This window comes from Spodoptera frugiperda, chromosome 31 (assembly GCF_023101765.2).
Source record: "Spodoptera frugiperda isolate SF20-4 chromosome 31, AGI-APGP_CSIRO_Sfru_2.0, whole genome shotgun sequence".
NCBI classification, from domain to species: domain Eukaryota; kingdom Metazoa; phylum Arthropoda; class Insecta; order Lepidoptera; family Noctuidae; genus Spodoptera; species Spodoptera frugiperda.
The window spans coordinates 5,592,074-5,604,598 of record NC_064242.1 but is presented as its reverse complement, the minus strand read 5'-3'; the positions used below and the strand labels follow the sequence as shown (position 1 = coordinate 5,604,598).

The 12,525-nt window shown below is 34.6% G+C and overlaps 1 protein-coding gene across 1 annotated transcript in view; it reads right to left on the bottom strand.

The window, feature by feature from the left end:
- The window catches only part of LOC118276457 (alkaline phosphatase-like), a 100,463-nt gene that overhangs the window by 19,577 nt on the left and 68,361 nt on the right, over window positions 1-12,525 (bottom strand). The window contains exons 3-4 of the mRNA XM_035594783.2: window positions 4,845-5,058; window positions 2,386-2,467 (exon numbers count right to left, since the gene is read on the bottom strand). Coding sequence (XP_035450676.2) covers window positions 2,386-2,467; window positions 4,845-4,941 — 179 coding nt within the window. The 5' untranslated portion in view covers window positions 4,942-5,058. The remainder of the gene's footprint in view (window positions 1-2,385; window positions 2,468-4,844; window positions 5,059-12,525) is intronic.

Below are 12,525 nucleotides of genomic sequence, written 5' to 3'. Positions count from 1 at the left end.
AAGTTACGGAAACCAGTTCGACAGTTGTTTAGAACATATATATGGTATATACAATTGGACATACATATATTAGATCAAACATATGTATAAATCCATATAGGGACAATTGTAATACTTGAGGATAAAGAACTTTCACATTTTTTATATTAATTTTTTATTCACTATCAATATTATAACTTCTGCACAAACAAAGGACATGTAAAACACATTGAGTACGATATTGTCCAATGTTTCAATGTTCAAATAAAAATAAGTCGTATATATTGTATATATGACATATTTTTATTTAAAAATAAACCAAACCAATTTGGAATTCACATGTTTTTTTCGTCATACAATTATTGTGTGACACCACATTTATCTTTGACCTATAGTCGAGTATGTTGTTTGACATAAACAAACTACAAAACTTGGTCTTTTGCCGCGCGTCTGCGGAAATGAAGCCAAACGAGAGTAAAGATGAAGAACAGAAAATCTGAGGATAAAAGTCTGTTGGTATTTCTTAGATAAGGATTCGTTTTAATAGTAATCAGAAGTTTGTGAGTATGGTTGAAGTAAGTCAAAGGTACATTAAACTTTTGACTCATAAACAAATTGGGTTGTTAGAAAATTAAATATTATCCCTAGTGAACCCGTGCGTATGACGCACGATGATGGCTCTTTGTGGCAAAGAGCCATCAGACCACCACAGTTGGGGCCCAGTAGAGCTGATGCCGACTCGAAGTTGTGAGCTACCTGTTGGGTTACCGGGGCTCCGGCTCGAAAAGCAGAAGTAGGAAGGGGTGGTTTTTGGTCAGTAAGAGTCTGACACTCCCTCTAACCTCGCCCAAAGCAGGAGAAGACATTGGATGATTTTCCCCCCTCAAAGAAAAAAATCCCAATAACATTGAATTATTCCGTCTAGCTAATAACAATGCAGTATGAAGATGTCTCCTATCAAGCTAAGTGTAACCTGGTCGAAATATTAAGACAAAATACTGATTATGCGATTATGGTACAGGGTGGTCCATTGAAACGAGTTAAAAAGTTGCCCTTTTGAAATTATAAGACCGATGTGGCCTACATACGAACTTGACCGAGTTTGTAAGTATTGCTTTTGTGAAAATCTCGGTCATGTTACACAACCACCGTATGGACATACGAAACGCCTGCACATTGGAACTTGTACATTGTACACGCTTCAGTATGTTTCGAATATATCTTCAAGTTACTAAAGCATCACCACATGCTATTACTTTAAAGATTGAAATGTTAGGAAGAAGGAAAATCACCAGTTACGTTATGAGCCTGTAATAAGGAGTGAGTTTGCCATTTTTTTTATACACTGACTGCCTCGTTAGTCGAGTGGTCGCAAGTGCAACTGGCGAACAAGAGGTCTAGGATTCCATTTGGGTCGGGCAAAATATTACTGAGCTTTTTTCGGATTTTCGAAAACTTCTTAGTAATAGCACGGAGTCTGGAATTGTGCTCAGTATATGGCTATAGGCTCACTCTCTATTACGTGAGACGTGTAACAGAAATGGTGAAAAGTGGTTGTACATTGTACAATGGCCTTAGGGGCCGTCATTAGCACCCCTTGCTTTAGTATCTCTATAGGCGTGATGATACAATACGTTTTTTATACACGACATAATCCCGTAGGTATCCGTACTTTCAGAATTTCCGCAATTCAGATTCTTGGCTAAAATCGGAGATTGAACCTCATTGCTTAGTCAATAATACTTTAATAATACTTATGGCCACTTCATCAAAGAATTCCATGATAATAACATAAAGAGTTTATTGGTAATATCTTCAAGGACTCTCGATTTCAAAGACTGTAGACACGAATCGAGTTGTACGTCATTATTTATTCAAATTTGTTTCAGATCTCTTGAGGTATGCTCTTGTAGGTACTCAAACAAATGGAACCGTGAAGTGTAATTCCTTTTATTAATTTGTCTTTGATTTTAATTACTTATTAATGTCTGTTTAAGACAATTCTCATTCTAAAATATTTTTAACGTTGGCCTACACTATGATTTTCTCCTGTGTCGTGGGTGCGTTTACAAACAACAATTTGTGGATCACACGAGGGATTGCTCTGTGCGGAAATCGAACCCGGTCGCCCAGCCACCGCACCAACCATGCAGTCAAATATATAAGGTAATTAAAATTTAAAAGAAAATAACTGCAAGGTTGACGTGGTGACTAGGCAATCAGCTTTTATTCGGGTGTCTAGCGGATCCGATTCCCGCACGGAGTAACTCTTCGTATAATCGACAAACTGTTGTTCGGGGTCATGTGTATATGATATTGTATATTTGTAAAAGCACCCACGACATAGGAGAACATTTAATGAGAGGCAACGTTAAAAAATAAATAAAATAAAATATGAATACTCACTTTGCAACAGGATTTTTATCAGCAGCGTACTGCAGTCGTTTTTGCAACGTTTCCTGCGCCTGTGTGTACCAATAGTGGCGGTCTGTGAAAGAAAACAGTAAGTTAGTAAACACTTTACTTAATTAGTTTGAAAATACACGGCGAAGATGTAAAGAAAAATGTTAAAAGTACTGTCCGGTAGAAGAAGTTGTTTAAAATTGTGGTGCGACATTTTTAAGTTAGGCGCTCGCAGTTTTTAAAACGAGGAACTAAGGTAGATATCCAGCTAATATAGTACTAAGAAGTATTTCAAATATCTTACCCTTTAAGGGACCAAATAAAGTTGTATATATAGTTTTTTTTTCAGCCATGCTCGTCCTAATGAAGGGCAAAGGCCTTCCTACCCTCATTATACGCCTCTCTATGTAACGCCTTTATATACATACAGTAGTAACTTGTAAATCGACACAAAAAATTACCATGGAATAGTAAGGGGAAACGTCGGTAGATAGCAAGAAACGATCCATTCCAAGTACATTATTATCCCATTACTGTAGCTGCTAAACTTAGCAGGATGTATGTGTTCGCGGTCGCTGCGTTGTACATAACTAGAGAGAAGCTTGAACTAATTACTTTATTAGCAAACAGAATCAACGCTTTGGATCCCAAACATTGATCGGTCTAACTGTAAACCAACCTATAAACATAATATTTTTAAACATGCAATCATTCGATCAACAAACTTTTCTTTGTCTTTATAGCAATTTCACATGTTCATAGTTCGATGTACCTATGCAACAAATCCTTCTGAGAAATGAACCATCTGAAATACGAGACGCAGTAAACTATCAATCCAAACATCTCCAGGGCAAAGATGTGGGCACAACCATAATAAAACATTAGGTAATAAATACACACAGCTCAAATATTTACATAAAGGTTAAACATACAATGGTGCTGTTTGTTCCAAAATAACAAAGACAAATTTCATACAATTGCAAAACATACTGTAGTAAGTATAATATAGTATGTATTACATAAGTTGTGGCGAGGGTAACGAAGTTATAACTTATATGGTTTCTTCCTAAGTAGTCTTGTTAGAAATGTGTGCGTAACAAGATTATTAGCCTCACAACTTGCAGACTTTAAGTCTCTAATAATATTATCCTGACTTACATAGTTACCTACTGTTTTATTTACGTTTCAGTGGGTAAATCTGTTCTTTATCGTACTTTGTTAATTACGAGGTTTTGAAAATCATACAAAAAATTTTGAAAGCAGATTTACGAAAGAAATATGCAAGTCGGATGTAAATAGGGCCGTCGGTAGAAAGCGCAATAGACGTGCATATTTTTAAAGATCAGATTGGTGAAATATTAAAAAGAAAGGCCAAATTAACAGGACCTTTAACCGACGAACATGCATGAAAAGACTGATGACTGTTGTTGAAGCGAAAGAGGTATGTAAGATTCATGGCAATTGGCATTCCATTGCCACTGCCTAACCCCCTTGGGAGACAAGCATGAGGTTATGTATGTAGAAAAACTAATGCTTTGAGTTTTTTTAGAGAAAAACAACCATGATGTTTACTTTTACAAAGTTGATTTACGAAAACGTATAAGTTTAAAAATTAATCTGGGTTACTTTTTAGTTTCGATCCCCAATCCAGTTAGTTCGAAAAGTAACTATCGAAGGGTAACCAAACCCAACTTCAGCAAGCTTAGCGCAGAAAATCTTCATCCAAAATGAATTATGACTGTAATTAGAGAGTTCGCTCCGTTGAAACCACAGTGGGCATTTCACTTAATATTTTTGCGTCAATTATAATCAAATACCTATTTACTTGGTGAACTGACCTCATTTTTACGAGCAAAATAATAAATGAGCGTATTTAATCACAACCAAAACAACTGGAAGTCGTTACTGGAACGTCGATGTCATTATTTAAATTCCTTTAGTATTTTTATATTGCTTGGTGCTTAACTTAACTAGGCATTTTATTATTTGGATCATAAATAGACTTGTGTTAGTTTAATGATCCTTTGATGTGTTTGTTCTTTGTTTACTTGTTTGTTTTGGGTCGTTTCGGTAAACAATTTCAGCAAACATTTTGATTTCTAGGAAAATCTATCTACAAGTATATTATGTTACATATAAATTTGGATTTTCGTCAGAGACCGTATCAAAACAATAGTATACTAAAATTGATACGGTTGTTGCCTTATAACCGGCGATCTGTTGTAGGTACATTTATAGCAAATTTATTTGTGCTAGGAAGGGCTAACATAAACAACACATCGTATCTCCCAAAGCAACAATTGGATGCCTGGTCCAGCTAGCCTATGTATTTTATATAAGGACTTGTTAAAATTGACACTTATGTTTCGGCATACAAAACTAACAGCTACCTAACTAAGCATGTCTGTGATCTATGATAAAGCAATACAATTTCTAGGAGATCCTAGGAAAGGGATACCTACCAAAAGCTTCCTTAGCCTCAGTCTTCTGCGGAGCCGGCGTGAGGACAGTTGTACTGATAGTGGACATCATAATCGTGATGCAGCACCAAGTACTCATGGTTCACAAGCCTCATCGGTGCTGCAGTCTTGTCGGGCATACAGAAGAAACTTTGACTTCACGCTACGTACTGCTACACCCAGTGCTTGGCATAATCACCCAACCACCGCGCGCTATCTGCAAAGAAAAAACAAGTTTTGGTTAACTTCAGTTTAAGGTTGATGATCGTTATTCTGTAAAGAGTTACAAAGGTATTTAAAGTAATTGAATTGTTAGAAACTTCGGAAAGTCCTCTTTTAGTTTAGTACTCTTGTAATCTAAATTCTAAAGGAAATAGGCTAAACTACTTTTCACGATTAATAGTTTAGGCTCGTTATGTGTCTTCCAGAAAGATTCATTTTAAAATCTATGTTTTGGTCTAAAATATCACATCATCAGCCTATAAGTGGCCATTGCTGACCAAAGGCCTCTTCTCACACAGAGAAAGTTTGAGCATTAATCATCACGGTCGCTCAATGCGGGTTGGCGATTTCAAACTTATAATTAGGAATTGTAAGCCCAGGTTTCCTCGCGATTCTTCGACACGATCGGTTTCCTCATTCACAGTTTGTCAGTGGTGTCTAAATAATCTTAGAAAGTACATAACTTGGAAAAAATCACATTGGTTCTTGCCGTTGGTAGGTTTAGGTCTTAACACACCGGGTCTCCACGACTTCTTTCAAAAATATATCTTTTTTCAATTACATAATTACTTAATTTATACATACCTACCTACCTCACGTATGAAATAGAACCTTGTTTACTACCACCTAAGGATTATGTTCTTTTGTACACAATAAAAGCAATTCACATCCATATATATTTAGGTCGTGTCTTATTGTCTACAAAAAATATTTATCAATATCGAATTTCCTTCTAGAGGTATATATCTACGCGTAATCAGATTTATTACTGTTTTATTAATGTTCGTTTGACACGAGAAAATGTAGCAAATTGCGCGGAAAAATGGGGTCCCGAAAACTATTTGCTTTTATTTATAAGTAGTGATTCGCCCTCGACTTTGTTCTAGAAAGTTCTTGCCATTTGTCTTGTGAATTTAGATAATGAAAAGTAAAGTATTTTAAGGACATGCTACCGTGATTTCAAGTACCATATTATTAAATAATTTGATTATTATTAAATGTTAACCAAAACTGGAGGTAAAAATTGTAAACAAAAAATTATGTACTCATGCAAGAATATACTTCCAGAAATTACTCTCATTCATCATCATGATCATTAATCAATTCTTTGATCAATGAGCGAGTGTTTGATTTATTCATTTGTCAAGCCTGACAGGCCATATCCGAGATTAAAGGTGCTTTTCCACCAGAAATGTGCTATGCTACGTTGTTATAGATGCGTTTGTCTTCCACCAATCATATTCATTGGTACATATAGCTAAGCATTGGTGGAAACGACTTCAACTAAGATATGTTTTGTATATTATCGAAGGATGCATGCTATAGATGGTCGCGAGTGATATAGCCATGTGCAGAACAGAGTACCTACAGCAGCTACTTTGCGGCGGCGCATCTTCATAGCATATCTTACTCGCACAGCCGGTGCGACTTGTGACTGCACGGTTGGTGCTGTGGCTGGGCAACTGGCTGCCGCGCAACGGGTAGCGGGTTCGATTCCCGCACAAAGCAACTCTTTGTGTGATCCACAAATTGTTGTTTCGGGTCTGGGTGTCATGTGTATGTGAACTTGTATGTTTGTAAACGCACCCACGACACAGGAGAAAATCCTAATGTTTTTTTTCCAAGAAAAAAAGAAAAGATACATCTATATAGCTTAGTATTAATGGAAACGGCCACATAGTTTTACAGCTTAGCTATTACATAGTCGCTATATATCGCATCTCTGGTGGAAAGACACCCTAGTTAATGAATTTATCATCACCGTAATAATAATGGCATATGAACCTCAGTGTTATCATTAATGTGACAGAATAATTATAGTGTACATAGTATTCCAATGACGTATAAGTCGGAGGGTAATTAATCAATTTCTGTTGGCTGTATTATCGAGTTATCATTTTGTATACCTAACATTACAATGATACTATTATGTATGTATATTGTTAGTTCAGTAGTATTATTGTGTATGTATTTTCATGTTAATTTATCCTTAATAAGGAAGAGAGCACACATCTGAACTATAAACTTTCTTAAGTTTGTTTTCTAATTGTACAGTTAAGTACCTATGTACTTAAAGTATATAATAATATAAGTTACAGTTAGTTTGTTCTTTTCTGAATATTGTATTTCATACATCTAAATCTTATATGTGAATCTATCTTTTGGAATGGACAAATACCCTCATTAGAGAACTGACCGACAGATTGAGATTTTTAAACTTTTTGTTTGACATCAAAAAGTGCCTTTCTGGTTTAATTGAAATAAATTACTTTCATTGTGACTTTTGACCTGTTTTGGCTTAATAAGTGATGATGAAAAATATTAAATAATGGTGAAATGATGGTGTTATTCTATATTCCTTGCACATATTTTTTACTTTCATCAATTTTACTAAAATAATAGAAAATATACAGTAGTTAACATTCCAATTCAAAAAGTGACTCCGTTTATGAACAGTCAAAATTTGAATTTCACATTTAATTTTACTCCCAAAAGTTCTCATATGCAGCGAATATTTTTGAGTTTATTGCGCGGAATTTTGCATTCCATGTAAAATCCTACAATAATAGTTTTACATGCTTTCTAGTTTTGAAATTGATCGTGTATAATCATAGGTAGTTAATAAATAGTTTAGGAAATAACCATTTTATATTTGAATTTACATTTTTATTTTATTTTTTCTTATTCTTAAAGTAACCACTAACTCAGAGTAAACACAACAACAAATCTCCTGCCCGTCAATAAATTAAATCTTCTTAATTTAGATATAAATAAATAAATGGAACATATAATTAGCTTAAGCTAAATTTACTATTTTCTCTCGAGTCGAGTACAGCCACAAAGCTCATTTCCTCAGCACATCTAAGAAAACAAGCCAAATTAATATTTTGGTGGTCTCTTTGAAAATACGCGCACACATACAGTGATTAAAGAACAAGAGGGAATCTCATTTATCTCTAAGGAACCGGGAATACGTAGATAAGGGGAAAGTTCCTTAGAGGTTCCTAGCGACCGACAGCCGTGAACTTTCCAACTCCATTCTTCTGATTGCGGTCAGCAGAACGGCGAACTTTAAAATTGTTTTGTGCCCGAACAGAAGGTCCAATCAATAGGAATTATATTATCAAACGATTTATTTAAAACCCTTCCGGCTTCGTTTTAATCAGTTTCGCTTCTTCTCTTCAAGTCCTTATCACAGAAGGGAAGAAAGAAAATGTTAATGAGCTTGTTTTAATTATTTTGTTAAAGATTTCTTCGAGCGACGATAATTGAATGATTAAAGAGAACAAATTTCTGTTACGAATTACGTTTTCATTACTGTAATAAGACTGTTCTGAAATTATATTGGATGAATTTAAATTTAAGTTACCTGTACTTATATACATCAAAGTTAAAGAGTTGTTTGCAAATAAGAATGTCCTGAAATTGAATTAAAAAAGGTCATTTGCATTTAATATCCTAACCATATCTAGACTAAGAAACATTGTAATAACAACACAAGTCAAAACAATAAAATACCTGCTGAATTGAGAACCTCCTCCTTTTTATGAACTCATTTAAAACACAAACTATATAGGTAACTTCATCATTCTACTTAAAGAATTGCATTACCTTATAACATAAGACATTTAGCTCTTCCCGAATACCTAATACTCGAACATAGCTCAATATACAAGAATATTTACATAACAGAGTCCATTCGTTATGTATCTGGAAAACAACGGAAGCGACATGTCCCATGTACGAGTAGTATACACAAACGATGTGGTGATAGTCCGTGCTCCTGTTTCGAAAGATTTCAAACATCGATAAGTGTGTCGCTCGCTGTACGTGCTCGTGTGTTTATGTATGGAAAACCATGCAGAAATTAGATACGTATCCATTACTTTTTACCCGACTGCGCCAGAAGGAGGGATATGTTTTTCGAGAGTATGTATGTATGTATAATTGTTTGGCACGCCCTGCAGCCTAAACGGCTTGATGGATTTTGGCTTGAGAGGTGTCGTTAGATTCGTATTTACTGTGAGAGTGACACTGGATATATCAAAATATTAAAAAAACAAAATGGCGGATTTTTGGCGCCAAATTCGAATATTTCTCACTCTCTAGCCTAAACGGCTTGATGGATTTTGATTTGAGAGGTGTCGTTAGATTCGCATTTACTGTGAGAGTGACACTGGATATATCAAAATAATAAAAAAACAAAATGGCGGATTTTTGGCGCCAAATTCGAATATTTCTCACTCTCTAGCCTGAACGACTCGATGGATTTCCGCTTGATAGGGGTCGTTTGATTCGTATTTACTGTGAGAGTGACACTAGATATATATCAAAATATAAAAATAATAAAACTAAAAGACCATAAAATAAAAAAGGTAATTTAAAAAACTAAAAAACCCGACTGCGTTTCTTTATAATATTTAAATGAAAAATCCCTAAAACAAGAAAGTCATCGTAAAATTGAAGCAGTCGGGACCCATTTTAGAAAGCGAGCCGCATGTGCCCTCACTAAGTCTTCATATTTATAAATATTTGTACAAATTATTGCATTTGTAAAAAAACTGCCTCGTTCGCCGAGTGGTTGGAAGTGCAATTGCCGGTCAAGAGGTCTCGGGTTCGATTCCCGGTTCAGGCGAAGTATTGCTGGGCTTTTTTCGGTTTTGCACGGAGTCTGAAATGTGCTTGGTATATGGCAATGGGTTGTTATATGGGACTTACGATATAAATTGCCAAAAGTAGGTGTACATTGTACACTCTGCCTACGCCTTCGGGGATAAAAGGCGAGACGACATAAAAAAAACGAAGAAAATATTTCAGAATATTTATAGTTCGGGTTATCATCTTTTAACAATAACTCAAAATAAGAGGACGTTAGTTTTGCAACTGGAACTAACCTGACCAAAGATACACAATAGTTATCCTCTCATCCACAATTTGCATTGAAGACCTTAAATTCAGGGTAAAACAATGGCACAGATACAATCGGTTCACAGAGGCATTCTATTGTCAAAGTTCGAACGCCAATTTGAAGTTAGAACACGTTCTGTAACGGTCAATAATCTGATTTGACCAGTACGAAATTTCTATTCAGTTTATCATGGAGTTTGGATAATGATATTTTATTTAAGAATATTATTATGATTTTTAAATAGAATTAAATTGCGTCAAGCATTGTTTCTTCGTGTAATGAGATGAAATGTATGTAAATGTACCTCTTATACGTTTAAACTTTTAGTGCAACGTGCAGCCTCGTACTTTATACGTTACGTCTTACTTGGGTATACTAAAGCAAAACGACAGCGCGTTCGGCGCTCTGATTGGCCGGCGCGAGTAATCCAACCAATCAGAGTGCCGAACCCGCTCTCGTTTCGTTTTCGTTTTACGTAAAGCAAACTCGTACTAAGGGTACCGGTGTCGAACTTCATGCTGTTATCAGAAAGTTCGAAACGAAACCCTCAATAATGCTTTACTCGACGAGAATAAAACCGCAGCATCGTGTTTGAGAGCAACTAGACTAACTTGCGGTTAAGTACAGAAGAAATAATAAGTTCGCAGTACAACAAAAGATTGGAGTTTATCATAGTTTGTTCTTTGAAGTTAGTAGAAACCTTTTGTCTATAACTTCTTTGTGAAAGATGTCGCTTACAGTGCGGTCGCAAGGAACCCAAGGTAGGTGTACAATTTTTATGAAAGTTTATTGTGAAACCACATATGTTTTTTGATTAATTTTATGATGAATAGAAAGTCATAATAATAAATTCCTGCTTGAAAAGTATTTGTGACTTTGTCAAGCACAAAAACGAGCAAATCAACATACGGTACTATCAGGTATTCAAATCTCTTGTGTAATATGTATTTTTATTATTCAGTAGTATTTAAACCGTTATTAAGAAACACAATGTAGACTTTTAAGGCTGCCTTGTTTGGTAATTTAATTGTTTTTTTTTTTGTTAGAAATAATAATTCAACTTTAAAGATCTGAAACCTAGAGCTGCGGAATACCTAACGAGCTACCGGAGCTCCGGCTCGAAGGAGTAGGAACGGTGTGGTTTGAGTCAGGAAGAGTCTAACAATCTCTCTCACCTCGCCCAAAACGGGAGAAAACATTGAATAATTTCAACCCACAAAAAAAAACAAAAAATCCCATTCACACATTTTAAATCCCAGTTTAAGACGAAGTTTTAAATTGATCTCGCCACTAATTTTGTTCCGCTCTTCCGGAGAGTGTACACACGTCCGGAGTGCGGTTACAAGTTTGAAAAATTGGGAAACACGACATGTTTCGTGTTTTATATTAAATTGCTACCCATCTCCGTGTACCTACCTACGTGTTGGCCGAATTTCAACATTGTTCATTTATAAAAAGGTCTTAATTTCGTTTGAAAGCAAATGTTAGGAAACGTTTTTATTTTTAGAATGAAACTGGTTAACAGTTAATAATTACTGTTGATATGGTGAAAAATGTGTAATCAATCCATCATTAATCATTTACCAATAATATTAATGCCTGTCTTTTTTTCACTGACTGATTGAAGTAAAAAATTAGGTTCAATGAATTGGCTCGTTTCATCTGAACCTTGTTATCTACTGGTTTAGGTTGATGTTGCACGAATAACACGAAAACAAAGACGATTCAAATTATAAAAACTAAATAAAAATTGCGGTGTTTCATTCTTATTAATTACATTAGAAAAACCTATATGGACGTTACACACCAAACAACAAAAGCTTACTAGTTCAAACATGTACAGAGTACGATTATATTCAATTTACATACATTAAAACAACATAAACACAAATTTTGTACTAGAACTTAATTACTTTGATTTAAATCACGAAATTCAAGAAAATTACCCCAATTGGGGGTTAATTTTCAATTCAACATGCAGTATAAAAAGAACCCTACTGCACCAATTATACTGGCTATTATGTCAAAACTAACGTAATTGTTCTCAATTAACTTGCCACAGTTTATCCAAGTTATTTCGTACAATTTGCACGTACTTAACGATGTAAGAATTACTTGATTTAGGTTAGAAGAAAATTGTTTAACTTGAGGGTTCCGTAGCCCTTTTTATAAAGATTCAGTATAATTAGTAGTAGGAAGTGTATTTCAAGATTTAATACGTAGAAAAAAGAACTGTCATCCACTGAATACTGTTTAAAATTACTTACAAATTAGACTGCACGGTTGACACGATGGCTGGGCAGCCGACTGCCGCGAAATAGGCTCGATTCCCGCACGAAGTGACATTTTGCGTAAATTTATTTTTTATTTTATTTTTTTTATTTTTATTTTTTTTATTTTATTTTTATTTTATTTTTATTTTATTTTTATTTTATTTTTATTTTTATTTTATTTTTATTTTATTTTTATTTTATTTTTATTTTATTTTTATTTTATTTTTATTTTATTTTTATTTTATTTTTTTTTTATTTTATTTTTATTTTATTTTTATTT